Source organism: Ischnura elegans, chromosome 5 (genome assembly GCF_921293095.1).
Source record: "Ischnura elegans chromosome 5, ioIscEleg1.1, whole genome shotgun sequence".
Taxonomy (NCBI): Eukaryota; Metazoa; Arthropoda; class Insecta; order Odonata; family Coenagrionidae; genus Ischnura; species Ischnura elegans.
The window spans coordinates 49409122-49436717 of NC_060250.1; the positions used below are offsets into that span (position 1 = coordinate 49409122).

General features: G+C 39.5%; 1 protein-coding gene across 1 annotated transcript in view; it reads left to right on the top strand.

Moving 5' to 3' along the window:
- LOC124158853 (5-hydroxytryptamine receptor-like) overlaps positions 1-27596 on the top strand; it is a 700732-nt gene that overhangs the window by 604478 nt on the left and 68658 nt on the right. The window contains exon 4 of the mRNA XM_046534230.1: positions 15024-15420. Within this exon, the coding sequence (XP_046390186.1) occupies positions 15063-15420 (358 nt within the window). The 5' untranslated portion in view covers positions 15024-15062. The remainder of the gene's footprint in view (positions 1-15023; positions 15421-27596) is intronic.

A 27596-nucleotide genomic window follows, 5' to 3' on the forward strand; every position in this document is an offset into this window, starting at 1 on the left:
CTGCTTCTCCCACCACTCTAAAATTAATCAACCGTCCACTCAATTTCTTCTTAGCAATAGTTCGACATCGCATACCTCACCTCAGATTCTCTTCACGTCCCGAAATACTTCATTCACTCGGGGTACTACACCCCACCCACCTCAGATTGACGTTAGACATCAAATTTCTTTACCGCATCATGAATGGGTCCTTCAGATCCAGTGATCTCCTAACATTCTTTTCACTACCCATTCCTGCTCGCAAAACCCGCAATACTGAAGCTCTACACCAGCCCAATTTCCGTCTGGCAATATCTCATAGATCCCTCTTTTTCCGCCTACCTTCTATTTTCAATTCAATCTCCAATACTTCTTCCTCTCTTGACATCTTTGTCTCCCGCTCCAATTTTAATAACCAAGTGAAAAGTCTATCTTTTTGACACCGACCTTTTGTATGTATTGTATCCGTTGAAAATGGATGTTATTTATGATAAAATTTTTTTACATGTTTATAAATTATATTTACATAATTTATTTTGTTCATAAACCCAATGTAAAGGTCTTAATTCTGTTTTTGGTGTGATATAAATAAATAAATAAATGAACACGAAAAACAATCACCAATCAACTCACCGCGGAAGCCTCCGTAACAATCTTAGGATTGTTAACTTGTGATGATAGAAATACTCTACAGACATTGTATTGATAGGCTGATTTCTTAACCTCAACGCATCCGTTTAAAAGTGGATTACCTGAAAGGATGGGGTAAGGTCACTATTTTGCTGAAGGGGGTTCACTACTTTCCATGGCGCCTTCGTGATATGCAATTCCTCTCCGCATTAATGAGGTTTAGAAAGGCAATTGGCCTATAGATATTCTCCAATTATCTTTTATTATTGTTTGTTGAAAAGGCGAAACATAAAATTGCATCGGAGAGCCGTCTTTTTTCCTTTTTCCAGATTTCTCCTAGAGTTGAGGTGGGGAGCTCCCGCTCTCTTCCGGCCCCAATCTTAATCCGCCTCTGATCAGCCGAATATTTTTCATGGAAACGCCCATTTAGCCTCGATTCAGTAATTCATTGAAAACATTGGTAGTAGGAAGATAGAGATAACGTTTGAATCGACAAAAAATCTTATGCAACTTAACTCATTGCATTTCAACTGTTGACGGCTCTTCTTGCTCGAGTTATACTGTGGGAGAATTAAAAACGAAATTAAGTTTCTGAAGTTTCTGATGTTTTCGCGGCGTTCGGGTTTGCATCAGGGTATACTTTCGGGTTTCGTTCGCGTTTCCATTTTGATGACGACGTTTCACATACTGTGCTGTTGGCGTCCTCAGGCCAGGCTGAAGTGATTCTGAGGATGCCTACAGATTTATTTTCCCCGACCGGTTTCATCGCTAACGTGCCATTTACAATGGTAAAATCTCAGTTACAAGGATTAAGTTTATGTGAGCTTGGCCATGCATTTAGATCCAATTCTCAAGGTGCTTGGAAAGGGTTTAAAGTAAAAAAGGGGAGCTGGTATTGGGGGCAGGCAATAGGTATGGAGGGTGAGGGTTTTGCGTGGAAGAAAACGTAAGGGTGAGGTAAGAGGATGTAGATGTTACACAGAGATAGACGGAAAATATTTTAAAACCGCATAGTCATTTAAAAATACATCAAGTGATAGCTTATCTAATACTTATTTCAAAATTCTCCAAAAAATCAATTTAAAACCTTTGTCATTAACCTGATTTTGGGTCATAATTGAATATATATATTTCATACATTCTTCCGTACTCTCTCATAGTTTTAAAATAGTAAACATATTGACTTTATTACAAGCAAATCTAGGACTAGATAGTCCTTCCTTGCAATTTACTTGCTTCACAATTACATACATCCATGCCCTGGATGAAGGTTAATATACCCTAGCGGAATTCGAACAGGTCACCTATAGGTTAGCACATGGGGACATTATCTAGGCGTCAACGAGACCGCCAGGTAATAATGTGGCAACGTGAAAGTTGAAGCCCACTTTTCATAAGTTTTTTACGTCATTAGAGTTTTTCTTCACTCCCTCGTACGGGAAGAACCTTTCCCTGAGGGATGGAATCGCTCGAAATAGTGCAAAAAATGACGAACCACGCGAGATCCATTCAGAAGAGGAGCAGTAGCTGGGACGCGGTGAGACGATCGGCATCATTTCATGACGTCATCAACTTCCTCTGCGAAAGGGCTAAGGATTTTTTTTCGGCAGATAGCTCTCGAAGTAGGCGACGGATAAAAAAATCGAAATATATGAGTCACATCATTTTTCAAACTCTATCACTACTAACGATAAAAGAAACTTGGAGGCGAGCCCATTCCATGGGCTCTACAAATATTCGAGTCAAACTTTCCGAATAAGCTTCCGTTCCGTGGACTCCTCCTCGAGCTATTCTCGGCGAAAAATCAACCCCCTAAACCCTTTGTAGATGAGTTGATGACATCATCGACGTCTACAGAGCGGCTCACCGTGCCTCAGCTACTTCTCGTCATCGCGCATCGCTCTCGCTTTGTTCACTTGTTTACGCTTTTGTTAATTGTACATCCTTCTTCAAAAGTGGTTCTCTGTGAACGAGTCAATGATCCTAAACTCTATTTTGGTCATTAAATCATAAAAAAAGTTTTTATAAGAGAATAATTTAATCACTAAGATAGTTTTTAGATATTTTAAACACCGATTTTATCCCTTCCGTCTATCGAATTATTCCAATGAATGGTGATTTCGGATCTGAGTGAACTATGAAGGTCGATAAACGTCACGGCCATAGCAATAAGGAGTCTTCTTCTTTGCATCAGGGCACTTGGTTCCTTTGATCGTCGTAGGCAGTGAAGCGTCGCCCTCATCGATCTTCTTCCGTTAGAACTGTGTTGCGGCTTGGATTGGCTCACTTCCGACAAAGGACAAAAGGGCTTGAAAATATTTTGCGATGATCAAATAGTAAAAGCAGTTGGTGGAGGCATGAGGATATGAATTTGAGGAAAATCTCTTCAGCCTTGGCACTAAATATTCCTTTTGCCAACAGCTAAAACATCAAATGCTAAGCATTCTTAAGATTTCGCAAGATGCTCCAGGGTATGGGGATTTAAGGAATTCCTTACTCTCAAAGTGATTTTAACTTGCATTTACAATGCAATTTGCGCTCTGGGTTGCTTGGAAGAGAATTCAAAAGTAAGGCGCCAACCTAATATTCTTAGTTTACCTGTAAGATATCGTCAGAGAGATGCTTTTCCCCACAATAATTTTTGGGAAATAACGGAATTTTTAACAGAAAAATTAAACAAAATATTAAATTCTCAAAGCGTTTCATAAACTTGAAATTAAAATTCTGAAATTAAACAGGAATTTTTTGATCAAAGAAATATATAAAATTAACATTTAATTTAAAATAGACTGGAGTCGCATCTTCCGAACATAAAACACTCCATTACGCAATATTTAGCGCGGCACACTGTAGGAAAATTTAAAAAAATTGATTTATTTTCGTAGCAAATCACAGGTCTCTCGTTTCCCTAATAAAAATTCTAAGAAGAATTTAAATATTAGTCCCCAGGTTAAATAAGGCTACTTTGATTTGGAATGATGATAAAAATAAGAGATAAATCTTTTGAAAACTTTGAGAAGATAGGAAAACTTTACCGTCCGTATCATGAGACAAGATAATGTGATGAAAATATCCGTTGAAGAATAGAGAGAGGGGTAGGATGAAATTGTAAGGTCTAGGATAATAATATATAATTATAGTCAGTAATGAAGGATGTAAGTAAATCCAGTAAGTAAAAGTAAATCAAAGTTAAAAGAAAAACAGATAATAGAATTGAAAGAAGCGCTGGGTAAAATCAATCTTTTATGAACTATTGATAATGAACCGATTTCATATCTCACAAAGCTCTATGTAAAACATAAATCACACTTACTTAAACTCCATTAGGAGGATACTTCACGAATATTTCCAAGTGAAGTGCTACCGGGGACGGACACAAGCCGATTACTTTTTCTTTGCCCTTTCATCTCCACGAGAAATGATCCGGCAGTGCAGTAAATAAACGGAAAACTCTGGTCACAGTGAATTGCGAGTTATACGCAAAATGTGAAACGTGATATCTTCTCCAATTTCCTTGAAGTTGGTTCGGAAGTTAGCTCAGTTCTGCTTCACAGCAAGTGCTCTTACTCTCTGCGGGAACACTAAGCATACTTTACTCACAGTGTCTCTCTATAGGTTTAACCTAACCATCGCATGGTAAAAAAAAACCTCCCTCTCGGTCAAATACGTCGGCAGAATGGCGCGATTTCCTCCTTTGGTCACAAATATTGACCAATGTCCAGCGAACCAGAATGATACTCGGGGCAAAAGGCCTTCCCTCCCCCTGATGCCCCTTCCTACCATTGTGCAAACGGATGAAAAGAGTTCTTTTGAGAGAGTAAGGCTTTCTTTCTTTCCCTCCGCAGAAACCTTAAACTTGAGAAGTCTTCTCAGAGCCCTCATCACAATGGAGATAAAGATCCCATCTCTCGATTGGCAGAGGACGGGGGGGGGGGAGGACGATCGCGTGCGCCTCGCCTGCTCAACTCACTGACTTCTCTTCAAAACCCCTCGAGTTCAAACAGCTATTCCCCCTTTTCCATTCCCCCGCTCTCAGTGTTCGCGTGAGAAAGAAAAGGGAGCATAAAGGAAATGGATATAATAGAGGGCGAAACGAGATCTGCAAAACCACCAAAGAATCCCCTTTAAAGGCTAAAACCTCTTAAACAGGTTTTACACATCGGAGTTGACCGATCTTGGCAGTCGACTATTAAAAACCATTACGCTCGTCTCGTACATTTGCACAATAACTGAGAGGATTTCGCCCAATAATGGCTTGAGCATGCAGTCGATCTTGATTCGATATTGAAGCCAAGTTGACAATGAACCCAATTCGATTACAAAGCGCGTATTTGAAATATGAAGAAGGAATAAATCACAACAGATACACGGCAGCCGCGTTGACCCCTACATTGGAAAATATTAGAGCATGTATTTTTTAGAAAAACTAGTAAAGTCGAAGATACTTTTAAGGAACACCATGGTAGAAGTAAGCATTACCTTGGCACAACCTGCTTCTTGGCATGGATTTAAAATAAGTTCCTTACGTAAAGATAAGGAAAAGAAGGTATTGTAACAACAATTGACTCAGGTATTTAATTTTGGTACTTTTCTATAGTGATGGTAAAAATAAAGCACATGTCTGTTATTGATCTCCGCTTTTCCATTTCTGGTGTTTGCCGCAGTGGCGTAGCGAGGGGGGAAGTCTGGGGCGTCCGGACCCCCCCCCCCCGAAATATAATAACAAAATTACTTTCCTTCATAAAAGAAAAAATATATTGAGCATTCATGAATTTACAAACGAAATTCTTTGACAAATGAAGTTTTTTCGATTATAAAAAATGTTAAACCATCTACTTAGTACCCTGTTTTTCCAAAATTTTCCTCCCCGCTTTTGGACCTCCCACCCCATCGAACGAAATTCCTGGCTACCCCTTTGGGTCGGCGCCCTAAAAATGGCGGTCGACAGTCGAAACTTGTTTCGGTGTGCCTTTAATTAAAAGTATGGATCAATGCTAGACCAATGTTTTTCTTACACCATCGGAATTCATAGCGTTCGAAAATGAAGTTCTTAAAATGATATTTGGCTTCATGGAAGATAGAGGAATGTGAAGGATCATAAAAGAAGGAGAAAAGTACAAGTCCCAGGAGGTGGTGGCAAAATTTAAAAGGAGAAGATTTTGACGAAACATAAAGATAAGTAGCCACGAGTAGAATTGGCGAGCTTGGTGATCATGTCCACAAGGAAGACCAACATTGTACAGCATCCGCTTTATCCTGGTTCTTTTGAATATTATGGTTTTCTACATCCAACACTAGCTGGCGCTACAAGAGGAATCAACTCTAGGTTAAGTCGAAAAATCACTATTTTCTGTATCAAATTTTCGCTAAGTGGGAAAGTGGTGCACCCAATTCAGGGACACGTGTATTTGAATTTTTCTTGATGAGGGTGAATACGGAGGGAATGGATAGACCCAAGTAGAATACATAAATAGTGGCGCATTGTCGATGAATGAAATGACCAAGAATCATGGGCGTACCCAGTGGGGGGAAGGAGAGAAACTGCCCCCCCCCCCAGAATCGAAAATAAATTTAGTTCAAAACAAAAGTTATGAACAAATTTTCATTTGAAGAAAATGATACTCGTATAAGACATGGGACTAAAATAAAAATCATAATTTTTCAAGCAAATAATTATAAAAACTAATAAATTGCTGTCATAATTTCCTTAAAATTTTGGTTTTATTAACCTTTACAATTTGAACGACCACGGCTAGTTTGCCCCCCCCCCCCCCCTAGTTTCGATTCTGGGTACGTCCATACCACGAATATTACAATACGTAGAATATACTCCAGTCAGCAGCAAAATGCGTTGCCACCCACCGCACATTTAACTGGGTTTACCACAATCGCCACTCGCATCGCATGCATTAGAGCAATCCCAATTTCGATGGAAAATTTGCAATAATTAGAACAGTGAGCCGAAATTTATAAATTTGTGATGATGTAATCTGTCGATTTAATGACTTTTCAGTACAATTTTTAGCGAGTACGAATCAGTTTCTGCAATTATTTTTGGGAGGTGGAGGGGAATCGGTGGAAAATGGGGTAGAGTAAAGTATTTGGTAAAATCGGTTTAAAAAAACGGTTAAATGTTTGGTAAATCGGTAAAAAAAACGGTAAAATCTTTCTCATACAAATATATTCACAGGTACGGAAAGAAGGGGATATGACCATACAATAGAAAAAGGTCGAGGACAACGGTGCTGTGGTAGATGGAAAAAGCTGGATATCGGAGGGTAAAAATGCGGCCTGACTGGGAATCGAACCCAAAATTTCCCAATTGCCGTCCGGGTACTCTACCAATGGCGCTATCAGGACACATTCGTGCAGACAGAAAGAGCCACTGCGGTCATTAACGGCAGAGCGGATCGAATTTCGCTGGGAAATGTGTTACAATAAATGTTGTTTACCGAAATGTCACAATGTGACAGCACAATCTATCAAATGCAAGTCTTTTCAGTTCTATTTTTATCGAGCGCAAACATTTCATTTCAAATATTTAGAACAAATGGATCGATCGTTCTCCACTCATTAATGCGATGCGGACCTTTTTTAAAATAAGGGTTGTTGACCAAAATTTATCCTTGTGACAGAATAATATCAAATTAAAGACTTTTCAATGCTATTCCCTGCGAGAACAAACATTAACTTTCAAATATTGAGAACAAATGGATCCCTCTGCACACATCGGAACCTTTTGAAAACCGATTAAAATGCGCCCAAAGTGGTATCATAAATCAAGCTTCTACGGTACGGACTGGGACCTCCTCTACGTACTCCACTCGACAGAACCCTTCCGAGGTTTGAATGGCCAAGGAGGTGAGTTAATGGTAGTGTTAGTGTGAGGGAAAAAGAGTGAAGAACAACGAAAAGGGGAGCAATGGAAGTAAGGTAGATTTGGTACGAGGAAGAAAGAAGGAAAAGAGAGGAAAAAGGAAGAAATCACAAAACAGAATCTCCAACACTCACTGCTACTCCACCCTTTGAAGATCCTCTCTTATGGATGATCGCTTCGGAAAGGGTAGCGGTGGGAACAATAAGACCTTCACCCTCTTCAGGGGAGGGCACAAACAGAACCTCGGGGAGGGGGCAAGGGTTTCCTGGACAATAAAGGCGGCCGCCAGTCCATTCAAGTGATTGAGCAACCCCCTCTCGGACAGCGGTCAGTCCACACCCTCCCCCACCCCTACCTTCGCCGCAAATAATTCAGCACTCTCCCCACCCCACTCCCTTTCACGGCGGCCGTCGATTAATTATTGATCGAGGCTAATCGGCCGCTACACAGACACCCAGGGCAGACGGCACACACGGATGGATGGCGATGCAATGCACTCGTCAAAAAAAAGGAGAAAGACAAGTTTCACTTTCGATACATAGAGGGTTGTTCACCGCAATAAAAAATAAGAATTAGTAAAATAAGATTTGGTGCTATCCCGGGGAATAGATTACGCGAAGAGTTCTCGGCATCGTGAACTGCATCACTGCCAACGTTTCGATGTCCGACTCTGCCATCGTCCGCAGGGCTAAGAGCGTCGATTGATAATTTTTGGCCTGCTTATACACAGTCGGTCGCTTAAGATTACTTAATTAAATTAAATTTGCAATCACCTTGAATAGCACCATTGGCGGATCTAGGGGGGGGGGGCACGGAGGCAAGTGCCCCCCCAGACCCTTAAAAAATATGCAAGACTTTTAATACGGTCCCATTATCATTGCGTTCGTTTTGTATTACGAGGTATCCATGTGCCCCCCCAGAACAAAATCCTGGATACAGCCTTGCTTGTGCCCCCCCAGAATGAAATCCTGGATCCGCCCCTGAATAGCAACGAAAAGTTATGAATTTGATAGAATATATCCTCAGTAACTTATAGTCCTGATTATTGCTTATTTCTTCGTCAAATTCGTATCAGTCTGCCATTCAGTGACGCGAGTGGCGACTTTCGTAAGCTCGATTAAATGCAAATAATGAATACTATACTTTAATATCGTCGGAGAGGGATTGAAATCGAAAAAAAAGGTAAATATTCTTAATCGGCACATTCAAATATCTAAATTTTAGCCTTGAACACCTTAAAAAAAGGGAATGGGGAATAATATGGCCCATTGTGTCTCTTTGCTTGAAGATGAGCTGTTTCCAGCAAAGTCATTCTCACTTTTACAATAAAATATTTTTCTTTAATTTAATGCATATATTATTCGGGATATTTTTTTGCAATTACATGCAAAACAATAACTTTTACATCTCGAGCGTATAACTTACACTGTGATATTGCTTATTTTCGTCAAATAAAGTTTTGTGCTATGCAACCCCAAATAATTACGTTATTTCGGGACATAAAACCACTACAAACCAATTTACAGCCACCACACACCTTTAAAAGGAGTTCTTGAGCATCCTTCATAAAAGGAATTGACTTAGGAATGTGAATTCAATGAACTTTTCCAATGGAACAAGTATTCATTATCTGAGAAGCTGCACTTACTTTAACAGCAATAGTCTCCACAAGGCACGATTTTCTTAAATTAGTTTTCCTGTTTTACATCACACAAGTAGCACATTATAGATAATATTAATTACATAAGAAGTCGGTGCCTTAATAACTACGACAATATACATAGAAGGAAACCCAGTGTTAAGTTTAATATTGCCAATGCTCTAGTCACCACTCTTCATCGCTAGAAATCGATTGTGATAAAACGATTACCGTCAACCGTAATGGATACCATGCAACCGTAGCGGGTGACTTCTAGTGGGGCAGGAGGTTTGGTAATATAAAAAGTTTTTTCAGGCTTAATCTGGTGGAATTATAACATATTATCAAACTAAAAGTCACTGGCAATATTTCAAGATTACTTTAATTTCACTCACGACCACTGTAAATACATTTCACAATCGGTTCCTAATACTAGAGCTAATACTGAGGACCTAAAGATAACACAAAATGTATCCAAACCGGTCGTTTAGTAAAATTAAAGTATTTGTGGAAACATATACAGTAACCTCTATTGTACGAATACTGTTTCTGCCAGCTCATTCAAGTATTATGTAAGGCAAAATAGTCTTTAAAATCGAAGCGTTTATAAGCTACGTCACACGGTCATTTAACGATTTAACAGAAGAAGTTACTCGTGCATTAATTGATACTTTTGCTAAGTGCCCATAAAGAGGAAGGATTATTTTTTTCTTTCTTTCCAAGTCGGTAATCTCTTCGAGCAAAGGGAGGAAAAAAGATTTTGCCGTAGGTGAGCCGGCGAACGGCCGTGACGCAGACATGGAGAGCAGAGATGGTCAATATCAAACAAAGGAACAAAGGAGTCGAGAGAGGCGGAAGTAGTACGCACACGGACCTAGTGTGTTTAAACGCACTATTTGACCCCGCGCCACGAGTGCGACCTCTGAAGAGGAATTAAAAAAATTGTAATCTTACGATTCTGCCCCTGGCCCATTTTCCTTTTGAATCATAGAAATTGTGGCTTGTGCTTAGGATTTCCAGTTACCATACAGCAGAACTTTACACACACCCATATCTTAAGCGGTGAAAATCCCACTCAAGTGCCACGTCACGTTGAAATATCACTCTGTTTTCATCTGTCACCAGTCCTGGCCAAAAACTGTCTCCGGTAAGTTTCAATAAAAGTCATTTCCGTTTGAATTTTCAAAATTAAGTTACAATATGACATATGGGTAAAGTAATGGGGGGTAGTATGGTTGGGTAAAATGGCGGATTGTGGGGTTATGTGGGTTGCGTTTTCCGACGGTTCTTGCTCCCAATGTGCACCTAAAAGTGGATTGTCAGTGGCCAGGACAGATTTAAAAAAAGGGTAAAAAGGGTAAATTTGCTCTCATTTTCATAAGCATAAACTCAAACCTGTGTCCCCGGGAGAAGCGGACGAGTACTTCATTCACCCTGCCACCAACGGGGAAACGCGATATCTCACATCAGTTGTGATCCCTCGGATGAGTCGTCTTTCTCTTTGTCAGTGGAAGCGCTTCTTCTGTGAGTTATAATATCGGTTTCCCACAGCAAAAATCAGTTTCCACGGAAATATTCGCGAACCAGCCATCGGCACATCTTTACAGAGTCACCCGTAAGTGTTCTACATTGAAGTGCGAACAGAGGAAAGTCTCCCGAAATCGCAGTCAGTCAGAGACAGAGAGCAGAGGGGCACCTATTTAAGCACAGCGACATTTCTTCAAGCGCACAGAAAATGGGACTACATGGAGAAGGTCCCAATCCCGTAGAAGATTCTATGTGGCAACTTCACCCTCTAGAATAATCGGTTTCCAAAAATCTTTGCATCGCAGTGATTAGCAAAGGAGCATCCATATTATCAATGTTTGCAACATTATAGTATCCTACCGATTAAAGTAGGTTTCCATGGAGTAGTCCATGTTTTCAGGGAAGAGACAGTTGGTAGGATTTCCCACTTCCATTCCAACAGTGTTTTTCACGTGACAACATCACGTCGACTACCTTTCTTCTGACTCCTACCCCTCGACCTATCTGGAATGGGTGGCCCTACCGGGAATAATTTAGAATTAATTCCGCCAGTGCAGCTCTAGAGGTCATAGGAACGCGCAAGCCTTTCCACCGCGACAAGGTTGTCGCCCAAGGGAAAGGCAATATTTCCAATGGAGTGCAGTAAAGTTTTCTCGGGTTTCGCACCGGGTCAGGTCCTCCATATCTCCTTCCAACGTTTCGATGAACAACTTGTCCATTGTCATCAGGGATTCAGGAATCCAATGATGAATAGAGTATTGGACTCGCTGGGATAAGCATTGAGAAGTTATGAATTTACATATACCATATTATCAAGAATATGTATTTCGATGCATCAACATCAGCAGAGATCCATTTCTAGATTGGATTAATGCAGCTCTCCACTTAATAGGGTAGTATCCTTTATCAAAGGAAACGAAAGGCATTGATTTCGATTCGTTACCCACCATTAGTGCATTCTTAATATACAAATTATTTGGTTTTGGAAATCCCGGTTTAGACGAATGGCAATGGTCAATTTTATCCTCATTTAAAAAAGGCCAGCATGGAGCCTATGCGATGCCACTCCACGTGACGTCACAGGGACCTAGTTTCTATTCGAGTAGATAGGAGTTTTACATCGTCTGAGATTACCAATGCATGCATGAGGCACAGATCTCAGGGAAACATCTCTTAATAATCACCTATTAAAACTGGCTAAGGTCGGAAAGTTTTCTACGTTTGATAAGGTATTAATAATCCTTATTTAAGGCAAGAGCTACCAGCTAGCAGTGTACTCTGCTACCTGCTAGTATCCTGCGTCGTATCAGCGATCAAAGCCTCGCCCCAAGGTCACCACACTTGCGGCACCGGGAACCAGAACGACGTCACACGGAGTTTTCCCATCATTCATACTTAGCCGTCGCGTTTTGGCGCTTGAAAATTTTCACTTTTCATTTAATCGCGAAAAATACATATCGTCATTAAAAAATCTAAAAGTATGAAATACGTACTCCAGGAGTGATAATCTTTCGATTCAGGCAATAAAAAAATAATAGGAAACCACCCTATTCTTCCATCAGCTTATCTTTTCACGCCTAAGTATTTCTTCTGCTCTGCATCCCTCACTATCTGCTATATGCAAATCATCCCAGGCTTACCTGTGCCGTCCTTCCCTTCCACCTGTTGTTCAACCATAATTCTCAAATGATCAAGGTGTCTCAAGATGTGGTCGATATAATTGAGTGCGTTGGAAGCCAAGGGGTACAAGTGATTTTTTTCTCAACAGAGTTAGGTAAGTAAGATTTTACACTTTCCCGGCTAACAACAAGTATAAACTCTTCTCGGGATACCGCGCGGGTAAGATTATGCAAGAGCGCCGACGTTTACGGTACTGATTCCCTACCCATTCTCACGGCTACACGAATAGACGAAAAATTTTTAATAGCGGTGAGAAGGGGTAGCGATTCGGTACCCGAAACGAAGGCGCTCTTACATAATCTTTCCCGCGCGGTATCCCGAGAAGAGTTTATATAGAGTTAGGTAAGGTTAATTGCTAGAATAAATACACAAAAGCTTGGCTGCCAAGGAAAGCGAGTGAGTCTCTGTTCTGTGCTGACATAGAGTGGAAAATCAAGTGCACAACTAAGTATCTAATTGATCTCGTTTGTTTTCTTCACCTAATTTCTGTACCTAACTCTGTAACTAGAAAAGAGAAATCACATGTACCCCTTGGCTTCCAACCCACTCAATTAATCCGTATTCTACCCAAGTCTTGTAGTATATTTAAACCATTGACTTAGACACCGTGGTTTTAGAGTTCAACGAGCCGACCGGCCGCGGCGGCAGGGTAAGGAGACAACTGACTCCGCGCTATACAAGTGAAGCTAGAGAACCCGGGGTAGGTGGCGTGCCGATCGAGCCATTCGAGTCTCATGTAATGAAAAAATTCATAATTCCAAATACAAACATAATTTTCATAAGACTTCTCGCTTACTCTCCTTGGAACTTCCGCCTTACATACACGATCCATCCAATCAACCTTCATCATTCTTCAGAACACCAAATTTCGAAAGCTTCCAAACTTGACAAAACTTTCAAACAAACTTTCTCCGCTGCTGATATTACCCATGCCTCATTGCCTCACTACCATAAAGAACAGAACTAATTATAACATATTTCCCGGCAAAATTCGGACTGATCTTCCACAGCGACGAGAAAGGCGACTTCGGTAACCGAAAATGTGTGAGTATTAAATAACATGTTTGTACCTTTCCACCCCTGACCTTTACCATCGTTTCTCCTCGACTTCTATCCGAAACCGTCAGCGCTCTGTCCCTGAGCAAGATGTACAATTGAATGGGCCTTCGAAATTACGTGATGTTTTCCTCTGCTCGCACTTCTTACTTCCAAGCAGATCACTAATGGGTGACTTTGTAAAGGTGCTCCGATGGCCGGTCCGCGGATATTTCCCTGAAAAATGATTTGTATTTTGGGAAACCGATAGCATTTCTCACAGAAGAAGCGCCTCTACGGACAAAGAGAAAGAATTACGAGAGGGCTCAGCTCATCCGAGCGATCACAACTGAGTCGATGACCTAAATTCGGTCAATATTCGCGCCATTCTGCGTGCTCCTAATTCGAATATCCCTGTCTCCGGGCATCGGATTTGTACAAACCTTTATGAGGCTATTTTTCCTTCCCTGACCTCCATATAAAATACTAAATTTGAAAATTATTATTATTTTTTTTCCTTTTCTTGACCTTGTTTAATATACGATATAATATTTCCTGGAGTTTAGGACAGTTTTAAAACAAGATTCAGCCAACGTTTCGATTTATTTTTAAATCATCATCAGGGCTATGTAAGAAAAAAGTATGAGCAATATAAAATACAAAAATTAAAACGATATACATTATTTACGCATAAAAAAGGTACAATCGGGTTTTTTATACAATAATACAATTTTTTTTAAATATATATATATATACAGAATGGAATACCAAAAATTTTGACATTAAATGGGACTTTACCTTTATGGGATTTTACCTTTTTTATGTATAAATATTGTATATCGTTTTAATCTTTGTATTTTATATTGTTCATACTTTTTTCTTACATGGCCCTGATGATGATTTAAAAATAAATCGAAACGTTGGCTGAAACTTGTTTTAAAATTGACCTAAACTCCAGGAAATATTATATCGTATACTAAATTTGAATCTTAGAGTGTAGGCCTTCAAATTGAACTGTAGATTTTGTCGACGTTTAATTTTGTCTATAAACCATAATAAGGGCTTGAAACGAAAATGACTCTAATTTTTATGCATACACATGATAAAGGGTTACGAAAATGTTTTTACAATAATATATAACCAAAAAATAAATATATGTTATAAATCAACAAAATATAAGAAACCAGAATTTTGGCATACCTCTTTGCAATGTTTATCGATGACTATCATTTAATTAATCAACATTGACAGGTAATCATGAATTGTATTCGGTTATTTCAAAAAAAAGGTAAGTAAAAATTCTAGTTTCTTCTTTGAGTTAATTTAAAACTGATTCTTTCTATTTTGATATTTGAAGTGATCACTCAGCTTCAAGTTAAGTCTTAGTGATTCCATTTTAGTTAAAGGATGTGAAAATGATTTTCATGTCAAGAGTTTGAATAGGATCTGATAGGGATTTAAGGCACATTTGGGCAGCTTACGCATTGGTTTTGGTGGAGCTTCTTAGCCCCTTAGCTTTATCGAGAGTTCATTTTTAGTATATGCGAATTATTTTGAGTGCCGTAAGTTTATTTTACTAAGGTCCTTAATAATAGTAGTAATTAAAAAAATAGCTGCTGACCCTAATTTTTTCCCAATTTTTTATAATTTTCTCAGGCTCGGCATGAGGATCGCTTTCCCGCGTCGGCCGCCGCCATGTGCTCCCGCAGCGCCTCTCGCGGCCCCTCGGCGAAGCTTCCTCTCGGCCTGGTCGCTTTGCTCGTAGCCACGAGGGGGGCAAGGGCCCTCAGCCATGGGGCCTTCAACCCGCCGACCACCCCCACCAATTCCTCTTCTTCCTCCTCTCCCACGCCTTCCAACGACTCCTCACTTGCGATTGGAGTCGACTGGGACGACTTCGCGCTCTTCGGTGGCGGCAACAATGCGAGCGCCAACAATGCAAGTGGCAACAATGGGAGCCTTGCGGCGGCGGGGGAGGAGCCACTATCGGACGTGCTCTTCATGGGCGCCATCTCGGTCATCCTCGGCATCATGATCCTCGTCACTGTCATCGGTGAGTATTATTTCGTCATCATTGCATAGGCGCTCATCCCCGGCTATCCCTGGAAAATATTTGAAAAATGGTCAAATTGCTTGTGGGGACAAATCTTGCTCGACCTGTTAATTAAAGATCTTGAATTTTTAGCATTAAATATTTTGAATACATCCGATAGTTATCATTAGGAGAAAGCTTATTTATAGTTTGATTTTTTCCGGCGAGCAATGGCAGAGAAGATTTATCGGGTCTCACACCGGGAGAGTTCCTCCATATCTCCTTCCGACGTTTTGATGCACAACTCACCAATAGCCCTTAGGGATTCAGGACTCCAACCGTTGAATCGGATAGAACCATTGAATTCCTGAATCCCTGAGAACGATGGGCGAATTGCACATTGAAACGTCACAGAGAGATGTGGAGGATGTTACTAGGTATGAAGACCTGTTTACACGGTACATTAACACGTACGGGGTAATGTCCAAATGTATGAACGCGAGAATGAACGCCAAAATGCACAGCCAAAATCCGTGTAACCACCAAACTTGTGCATGCACAGAAAATAGAACATGTTATAATTTGGTTCATGCATTCGTACATGTTCCGTTCCGGTCCACAAAAATCATTCACGCAAACGTACATTAACTCGTACGTGTTAATGTATCGTGTGAACAGGCCTTGAGACCCAAGAAATCTTCACTGCCACAATCACGTAATAGCTCTATTCAATGTCCCACAACCACCAACTCATTACCCAAGTCGATACGTAAATACCCTCACAGTAAGTCCATCCACACATCCTGATAATGACGCTTTGAGCATTGAAACCGGTTGATATGCACTACATTTTCTAAAGTGAAATATACATAGTTGTTTTATTATTAAATATAAATGTCTATAAATCTGGTGAGTTAATTTACTTGATAGTATAAGTTTTGAAGGAGTAATTCGTCACGAAGTAAGGTAAAGTACGGTGGGTCGAGCAAGAGTGACGCGTCCTGTTAAATAATAATTGGTAATTTTTAATTTCTCTAGAGAAGTGATTTATCAAATCATATTTCGTTTCTAACCAACGTTCCGACAGTTTTATTGTCCCGTTTCAGGCCTTGTAATCTAATGATGAAACTCGGAAACAAAATTCTATCATTGAATATTTGCACCTATAATGTGACAGTAATGATAATAAGTAGAATTATTTATGTCAAACCGCAAATGATTGGATTTTTATCACCCAGTTCCTAAATAAATCCAAGTCCCTAAAAATGGCAATCTAAATTTCATCATCAAATCTTAGTTTAAAATGCAACTTTTTTGAGGATTAATGTTAGCGTTAGTATTTCCGGATCCTTGAATACGTTGATGGGCGAATGAGTGCCTGCCGGTTGGTTAGATTGGGATGCATTTATATAAAAAAACGTGATTATATTGTGCATTCTGAAGTAACGTGTAATTTTACGTGCAGAGTGCTACGTGTCCTTTATTTTTAACCCATTGATAAAGCCGAGGATTATAAGCGTTGACGAGAAATTAATTTACAGTTTTAGTTACAAAATCTCCAGAGAAATTACAAACTTACCCATTAAAACTTAGCGATGAAGAGCTACATTCACTAAATAATATTAATAATAATAACACACGTGGTTAAAATGCCAGCGGACTGCTGCTGATGATGTTCGCACACGAGAAGGGTCTTAAAGTTTTAATTTTTAACAGTGGCTTGAAGCGAGAGTTGGCTCAGTTGGAATTAATCTGGGCCTCATTTTTTCTTGATTCAACAGCTGTCCGTCGGACGGCCGGGGGAGAATATAACGGGGTCCCCCTCTCTTTTCGCAAAGATGTTACAAGGCGAGGAGAGGAAGGGAGAGCAGGGGGAAATTCTGTGAAATTCCGAAAGAGGGAGTCAGAGAGGGGGTTTAGACAATGAGTAGAATGCTTTTCGGCGACGAAGAATTTTTTTTCTCTCTTTTTTATTTTCATTTCAGGAAACCTCGCCATTGAGCGAGTGTGTTTTATTATTATAATTTTTTCCTCAACGGCCGACCAACGAACAGAGAAACTCACAGACTGTTTTCATCACGTGGTCTCGACGGACTCGATTCAAAACAGGCTTTCGAGGCGGTTGTTATATTTAGATTTTCGCTTTTTAAACACCGTTTCCCTGGGATAGTTAAATAATATTTTTCATACAGATTCTAACAGGTACCTGCTGGGCGATACCGAGTTGAAAAATGTTGAAGTCAATTGCCATACAAAGTTGAATAGTCAAAAAATTGCTATTCATGTTACGATATCTTTTTTTTGTTGTAGTTACTGCTCCTAGTCATGATGATTTTCCCAGATAAAATCTGTGAAAAGAGCAGTGTTTATCGCTTCGTAAGCATCAACTACTCTTGAAAATTGTCAATTTATAAGGGTTGATATATTTCGATACGGATTCGTGCAGCGGGAGAATTGTATAAAAAGAATTACTTTCAAGATTAATGCTGACGTTGGTATTTTTGGATCCTTGAATACGTTCATGGGTTTCCATTGCTAGAAAAAACGTGATTATAATGACTGGACTGAAGTAATTCGTAATTTTAGGCGCAGAAATTGAATTTCCGCAGTTCAAAATGAAGTAGTGAATGCTACTTGTCGTTTATTTTTGACCCATTGATACGGCCGTCAACATGGTGTAACTGTGAAAGAAGTAAAATAGATTGAAATATAAAATTTTAGTAGAGATGTGGTATTGTAAAGTAAGGGAACATAAAAGAGTAAATAAGGGAAGAGATTATTGTTAGTCCATCCCTATAGAATAACTTAGTTTCATTTGAAATGATGAAAAAATTAAAACTGGAGTCAGTCTACGTGAATTAAATTCTACATAAATTTCTCATGGCTAAGAGAGAAATTATTTCCTTCTTGGATGGAATGGATACCCCAGGATACCTTATTTCATGATTTTCTTTATAAGAGTTGTGTACTTGAATGTTAAAAAGGCAAATTATAATAATTTATTTTAGTGCGAGAACATAAATGTGTGGATTTATTTGTACTTTGTATTTTATAATCCATCTTGTTATTTTTTATTCAAGTTGATGGTTTGGCTGTTTTCTGGCCTTGGATAATAATCGCAATCATATACACTTAAGTTGTCTACGAACAGTAATTGGGAGACTTTAGTACGAGTACCTATGGAATATTTTAAATCTAATAATAATATAATTAATTATTGTACCATAAAAACGTTATTCAAAAACTTCAACGACCTTATTAAGATGTTTTTTACATAATCACTTTTATATTTTTGCATCTGCAGAACTTTTTTGTTTTCATTATAGTGTCCATATGTTTTGTAACCAATAACCATATGTTTTGTAAAAATTGGTTTATGCGAAGAGAACTGAGGGCAGGACCTTCTATATATACTCATTCAAAATCGATGAGCGAATGCCATTTGTACACCTGCTTGGGAATTGAAAAGCAGATGACAGTTTTATACATTGTGTAAATAAAAATTTGTAGTGGAAATGGCTTTCAAAATCGTTATGAATGTCAATTTTCATGAGAACACGGAAGGACGATTTGTGAGTGACGTGGAATTTTTCATGTGGCGCCTCCACTTTTATTTCCTTCCTCGTTATCAATCACTTTTTTTTGGCTGGGAGGGAAGGCTCTTTTATCCCTTATTTGGAGAAAGGGTTTTCGGACATAGCAAGTAAAAATATTCCTATTCATTTTTCGAAGTTCCACATTCAACTTTTCCCAAATTGTCACTCCCACGATGGACCGAAACTCCTTCGAGCCTCCTCTTTTCTTACTTAAGCTAAAATATTTGAATAAATAATAAATAAATATAAAATACATTATGTAGCCTAAGTAAGAACAGTAGCCTACGTAAGAATAGAAGGTGAGAAGAAAGGCTTGGAGAAAACCTTCATAAGGAGACGAAACAACCTAATCGGCCATCTATTAAGGCATAATGGCCTGTTGATGACAAGGTATATGTAGATGACATTAATGGTTAAGAAAGACCACGAATAAAATATACATGAAACAGGTAAAGAAGGATATGAAAGAGAACACATACGTATGTGTGAAAAGATAAGCTGATTGGAAATGGAGAGGTGATGATGATGATGGTAGAGAAAAATCAGATGAATACAAGATATGATACAATACGAAGAATACAATACAAGATAGAATTTTATAGAAGATATTGGAATTAAAGTGGTTGTTTTTTATAGAATCAACCAGATCTGCGGTTATAAAATAAAACTCTTCCCATTGGATTGAATAAACAGTAATTTAACACATAATTGACACTTTCATACATGAGGGTTTTGGAGTATTAATTAAAAAAATTAACACAATCCCCTCCAACTAGCGTAATAATTCAATGCACTCTTGCCCCGTTGTGAAATAGTTGAGTGGCCCAATAATGAAAAGAAAACTTGGAACGAACAACGGCAACAGAACGGTGGAGGAGAGAATATATTCACATGATTCAATTATAAAGCGCTTTGGACCACGAGGACCAAATGCCCGAGGGACGGTCCCAGAGCTAATCCTACCACAGCCAGCCGCTCCTAACCAAGTCCGACTCGTTTCTTCTCTCTCCTTGCTGCTCAGTTGGAATAGGACACACGAGGGCCCGTGCTCCGCTGACTAAGTGCGTATGCATATGAGGGACGCGTAACTCTAGTCCACCTGTGTCTCCATTAAGGGCGACTATAAACCACGTCCATTTATGCACACACACACACAAACTCACGCATATAGGACGACTCAGATGCTCTTCCTTCCACACACGAATTCCCTCCTGCAAACACAACAAAAGGCGGATCCATTTGAGGGGAAAAGAATTGTTTGTATACAAATTAATTCATGAAAGAATGGGAAAAGAACACAAGTGGAAAGAACACAAGATGTAAAATATTATCATCTACCACATCACAGTTGTCCTTATCAACTCTCTGCTATGTTTTATCCTTTCGTTTCCTATCATATGAATTTATGTGTATGTTTGCGCTTATGGCGTCGTGTGATGTTATGAAAGAGAATAATATTCTGTTTCGGGCATAACCCTTAGAGCAAAAAAACATTATCAAGGCCTTGGCTCTGCATAAAGATCAATGTTGAAATGAAAACGAACCCATAGCAGTTGTAATATAAAACAAAAAGAGGATAATAAGGACGTGGTATTAATTTTTTTACAATATCACCATAAGTATGTTGTTATTTACTGAGGAAATTTAGTTTTACCGCTCACTGCATTGAGTGGAGTTATGTGCAACACATTGTTCAAAGCATAAAGCTTGTATGTTTTCAGGGAGAGATATCCAGAATTAGGTGCCATTTAAAATGATATTTGGCCGGCAGTTCTTCAAGCAATGAGATTAAGAATAGTTCTATTTGAATGATATCTTCTGGGTAGTTTCAGACCTGACCATAAACATTTCAGCATAAGAGATTGGAAAAAAGACTTCTCCAGATCCAAAATGATCTACCGCACTGTTTGTAAGGTTTCGCTAAGACGGTGCAGGAGAAAGATCTATTTGGACCGCGAAAAGCGTGAATTTTGCTCTTCATTTGTCGGAAGACGACTTATGGTAGGCATTTGTTCGTGGAATGAGAAAGCGTAAAGACTAGTTCTATTTGAATGACATCTTTTGAATAGTTACTGACCTCATCGTAAACATATCACCGAAGAAGATGGGGAAAAATAGAACTTCGCGGAACCAAAATAATCTGCCGCACTGTCCGTAAGTTTACGCTAGGATCGTGCAGATGAAAGAACTATTTAGTCCGCGAAAAATGTGAATTTCGCTCTTCATTTGTCGGAAGACGACTCTTATTAGGCAGTTGTTCGAAGGTATGATAACGTAAAGAATAGTTCTATTTGAATGGTATCTTCTGGGTAGTTTCTGACCTGATCGAACATTTCACCGAAGGAGACGTCGAAATCCAAAATAATGTACTGCGCTGTCCGCAAGGTTACGCTGGTCGGTGCAGGAGAAAAGAACTATTTGGACCGCAAAAAATGTGAATTTAGCTCTTCATTTGTCGGAAGAGTCTTAGCCACCTCTCCTCTTTCCCCCATTCCAACAGCATCCCGTAATACGCAATCCCACCCCCATTTTCCATCCTCTCAAACCACCACTCGCGTCCAGCCAATCCATTTGGAAGGAGCATTCGGGACGCAGATATTACGAATGCGAGGAGGCCGCAGATGATGAGATGAGAATCCATCGAGGAGATATGCTAGCTCCGCCCCAGTAATTCCGAAAGGATGGGAGAGGTAGGTAGGTATTCGCTTGGCACGAACGCACCGTTATTACTCTGCGGTTCTTCTCGTGGCTGCTTACGGAGGGAATGGGACGGGAAGGAAAGGAATGGTGAGTTGATATGATGATGAGAAAAGGACGGGACACGGCAGTGGCTGTGGGGTTGGTTAATTGAGGAAAGGCGAGGAGGGAGGATTTTCCCACTGCATGCACGGCGCGAGACCGCCGCTAAGCTTCCGATTAGACTTCCTCGCACTAATAACCCACGGACTCATCGAAGATTATTAAGAGGGCTCATCACTCCTACTCCATCGATCGTATTCTGCACTTTCTCGTGACCTCACACATTTCGTAACGAAGCATGGTTTCCAGTCATTTCTAGATAGAAAGACTTCCAGAAAATTCTCTGCCTGTACCCACCACCTATATACTGATGGTCAATAAAGGCGACGCAGTCATTAGCTCGGATGAGATACCTGATTTTCTCTCCCATATAAGAGAGGAAAGGTTGGCCATTTTAAAGTCTTGACGCGGGTAATCCCAAAAGCTTAACCATTAATCCTCGAGCGGGCACGCCTGATATTTTTACACGACCGGCCACTTGGCGTACTTTATCCGCGATATATACATTTATATGATAACACTCGATTTTGCTAAAATTTATCTTTGCTTGTATAAATTAGTTCAAGCTTGTACATTTATAGGTGATACAGATACAAAGGTACACGGGTGGTACAGGTGGTGTTACAGCTTGTCGCGCGGCGTAATTTATACGCCAAAGGTGTCGGGTTCCTTTTTCCGATCTAAAAACACATTAGCTACAATACTTTTTGCTTTAAAAACTCACGATATAGACAGTCCAAATGACTGTCTATATCGTGAGGCATGGTAAGAATACACGAGGCCATTCAAGAAAAGCAAAGCACTGGGTACACGGCCGGTCGCGCGGCGTAATTCGTACGCCTACGGGCGTCGGTTCCTCTTACCGATCTAAAAATGAAATTAGCTACAATACTTCGAGCTTATAAAAACTCGCACTGTAGACAGTCATAGTAAATTTTAAGAATACACAAGGTCATTCTAGACCAGAATGTACGTACAATGTTCAAATCGTTGATTTTCGAAAATTTGCGTAATTTATAAGCCCAATCGAGGATTAATATAGATGTAACACTTGTTTAAAACTTGAAGTTAGGACAAAAGTAGAGGGGATGTCGCCAGCACTCTCTTCGGTACATACGTGTACCACGTGATTTTGGAAATTTAAACATCAATGGGCCCGAGAGGAAAATTAGGTTTATAAACAAATTAAATACAATGTGTAACATATTTTTAACTTTGAGACATCTAGCGGTCATCGTCGAATTAAAAATAATGAGCATCGAACTTGCTGAAGTATCCGTAGTATCGAAGTTATTAACACGACGATGACCGATAGATGTCTCCAATGTTCGAGGTAGTTCTCTATTAATCTATTATTTTTTTTCAAATTGAACGGCCACATTATTGACTCTTTCCCTCCAGCCGTATGCATATGCAGCTACAGGCTTCGAAATTAATAGTCCAACATTTCCGCGGGGTGTAATCCACAAATCTTTTCATTTCGTTGACTGGCCGGATTTTAGGAAATACAAAATAGGAATAGTTGGATAGGCAAGAGGTACCGACGCCCGTAGGCGTGCAAATTACGCCGCGCGACTGGCCGTGTACCCAGTGCTTTGCTTTTCTTGAATGGCATCGTGTATTCTTACCATGTCTCACGATATAGACAGTCATTGGGACAGGGTATGAAATTATCATTGAAATTTTTCGCGTATTACGGTAGTACAACTTAAACTGAACAAAATATATATGTTTAAAGAACACAGGTACGTCATTATGTCAGAGACAGAAGTTGGACAAGAGAGGTGTTTTTTCTTCGAGTGAGTTTCATTTCCAGTCACTAGGTTATCTCCCCCTCTCTAATTGAACGGAAATCGAATGAACTCGGTTCGATTTGTTTTACCTCCAGCGACGAAGTCCCCGAGTATTCTTCTCCCTCCGTACGCATCCCTGCCCTCGCCCCGTTTCTATGGAAGCTCGGGTAGCTTTCAACAAATTCCCGTCGAGCATACCTACTTCCCTTATTCATCTTTTCTTTTTTCATAATAAACAACCTCATAATAATAATGCCTCCTTAATTTATTCCACGTCACACAGTCCACCTTAACAGTTGTGAAACAAATAACAATGTCAATAGATGAAACACAAAGAATGTCATTTTACAATTTAACGAATGTGACGAAACTTCTTTTTAACTCCAAAGACAAAAGAATATAAAAGGAGACTAAAGAATATCACATAAGACAAAAGTGGCAATGTACGAAGTGAAAGCGCAAAGACATTTCGCTACCTTGGTTTGACAAGGTTCTAACTGACCTTCAGCTGGTTTTGAGAAAAACCTTGTCAAAGTTTTAAACTGCTCTATTTCTATTATTAATAGGAGTTTATTTTTGATTTTTGGCACATACATAGGAGATCTACTAGATACACTAGTAATTATTACTTTAAGAAAATATGTTATTTATTTTATTTTTTTACATGTTTATATGAGTAATAAAATAAGTAAAACGCAGTTAGAACCTTGTCACACCAAATATTAGTTTTTACTCCTTGCAGTTGGAACTTAGTCACTGTTCTAAATCTGTTATTATTTTACATAGAGGAATAAAAACCGGTGAACACATAGAGAAACATAAACTTAGTTATCTTGAGTGAAAACACCAAATTTTGCAAAAATGTCGGTTAGAACCTTGTCAAACCAAGGTAGCGATTTGTTACATCGGCAAGCGCATTTGTGACATTGGAAAAACGCGACGAAAAATCAGGGCTGCGTGAAAGAAAGAACTTTTGAAATCCTTGGTAAACAAAATAGTAACTCATGATGATAGTAATAATACTAATAATATAATTATTGCTCCTTTAACAATTTGAGCATATTAAAATATCGTATTTTCAAAACCAACTTCGGAGCTTTAGATGCCCGCAAAGGTTTTTGCCTGTTCGTTGAATCGCCCTCGGGAAACAATCGTAACACAAATGTATGATTTTACACTTTCCCGGCGAACAGAATATTTAAACTTTTCTCCGGTTTTCGCGCGGGTAAGATATTCGAATATCTTACCCGCGCGGAAACTCGAGAAAAGTTAAAATGATCGTAATAGTCTATATTTCCGAATAACAAAAAATATCTTCTAGATGACCTTTTTGATGGATAAGTAATTTCAGTAAAGATACGTCAACGTATCATACCCCGTGTTGCTTTTAAGCAACATCAAAAATGTAACTGTTTTCTACTCTATTTAGAAAATACCTAAACTACGCATTGTTTTGCTGTGTAAATTGTAATTAGGAAATTAGCTGCCACGATAATTATGATTAAGTGAAAAAATTTCAAATTTGATTTCTCGCAGAAGCAGCTCTGGGTTGGAAAGGGTTGAAGTAACAAATGGAATTGAAATCAAATTTAAAAAATTAAAACAAGGTTCGAAAATACCACGATGAGATATCCCCTATTATATTTAAATAGCCAGGATTTCACAAAATAATTCGCAGGGAGTAATGTTTCAACAACCTTTTTTATAGCAAAGTTAAGACTATAATAAGCAAAGGCTGTAAGGTAGAGTTATGAGAACAGTTAGAAATTGGGTAATTGCAAAAATATTTTATGTCATGGCCAAGTAATTTTCTCCACCCATTCACCTCTCCTGAAAACCACTGCTTCCTTGCTCACTAACTTCAGCCCTCCTACGAATCTCCTCACCTTGGTTTATCTTCCATAAAAAAACTTCGCTATAAGTCACCTTCCGTTTCCCTGTTTTACCCCGACCCAATCCCTCCCATTTTTCAGACAATAATCTTGTCAGCAATTCTCTGATTGGCTTCGTGCAGCTATTTCCCAAACTCACTAATCAGCTAATCTGTTCACGTTTACATACTTTTTCTATTTTACACCCTCCATTTCTGGTACAGCACACCAATTTACCTGTATTTTAAAATCCGTCCTTCATGACTACTTCGAGAGTGAAATGATAAGCAATAAAAAGAAATCGAAGATAACTTTACGTGGGTGAGATAAAATAGTGATAGATTTTCGTCTCAAAGAAGAGATAATGGAGCAAGTGGAATCATTCTGCAAATTCCGGAACACCATTTCCTGAGATGGAAGAAGCACAACTGACATCAAGCGTCGTATAATCCAAGCTAACATGGCATTCATGCCTACGAAGCATCTCAGAGAGCGGAAGACTGGAGACAAGAAAACAGTGTGTTAAAACAGAAGTTTTAGCAATGACACTCCACGCATCGTAAATGTGGACCATTGGAAATGCCGACTAGGAGCTAATAGCAATCTTCGAGACCTGGTGCTGACAGCAGGTGCTGAAGATCAAATGGACGGGTACGGTGAAGAATATACATTCACATAATTCCCTGCGAGTAACCTCAACTGTGTTTGGCAGGGGGTTATCAATCACCAGCACGCAGCAAGAAAGAAATCATAAAATGAGGAGCATATTTAAGTATAGAAGGATAGGTATATGTATGTGGAAGCTTTGGAGCACGGTGAGCAAGAGAAGGACCTGATATATAGGCATTGTCACAAGTGACACTGAGATCATCAGAAATGTGATGGAGGGAGGAGTTGAAGCATGATTCCCTCGAGGAATAACAAAAGTAGAGAACTTGGGTTAAATAAATAAGGAATCAAGAAAGGAGATGGTATGGTATTTCGAGGAGGCGACCGACAGCTAAGGTCATTTGCGCCAGGAGGGAAGGTTGTGGAAGGGAGGGTGGAGAGAAACCCGGCGTCAGCATTAGCCAGCTCTTAACGAAAGGCGCCAAGGGAATCACGGCTTAACCTCCCACCCGACGGATGGAGCTTGAAATGTCCTCCACGCAACATTCAAGCAGGTATCACTGAAAATTCTCTTCCACCACCGGGATTCGAACCCGAGCCCAAAGGGGTGGGAAGCCAACACTCTAGTCACCACACCAACTCGAACTCCCAGCAAGAAGAAAATCAGGTAAGTAATGGAACTGATTTGCATAATGAAGACATGGAGAGCTCCAGGATAATTATCCTACCAATGCAGTGCCATGAGAGAATGCAAACCAAGAGGTAAGTACCTGAGGCAGATAGAAAAGGACAGAGAAACTAGGAAAATCGGGGAACCGAAAGAACTGGCAATGGAAAGAGAGAAAAGAAGATCTGCAGTGGATATAACAACAGTCCCTCCCTCCCTCGGGGTAAAATATCTGAGGAACAGCAGCGCCTCGTGGATTTCGCGGCGGAAGAGGAGCAAGTCTAGCGTTCCCGCAGTTGACGAGTAGAGGCAGCACTGGTGAAAGCAAGGACGGTACTCAGATTTTAAGCACAATGGCCAGTTTATACCCACAAAACGAAACTTATAGAGAGTTAAATTGAATACTCAATGAAAGATTAACTTCATAGCTCTGGGGCATATTACAAAAACTCCAACGGGCACATTGTGCCATTTATCACTCATTTAGAAAATAACGACACACTGACGCACAAACACGCGAAACCTTGAGTTGATTTATTACTTAGCTGTCTTCATGCCTTTTCCGGGGATAATTTTATTATAATATTTATGTCATTGTTCGTCCCAAGATGTCTTCATTCATGATTAATGGCTTGAGTAAAAAAACATGAATAAAAGCGCTAAAACAAATTACTACAATACTGCGCGCTTAAAACTTTTCAAGCTGATGCAAATTCGATCAAAGCATACGCATATTTTTCATAGTCTAGCCACATCTCGTGCTGATTTACTTTGTACTCCGCCATGACCTTAGTGTACTGCAATATCCCGCCAAATGCTATTTACGACCAATCTTTAACTCTTATCTTTTAACCGGCCTTTA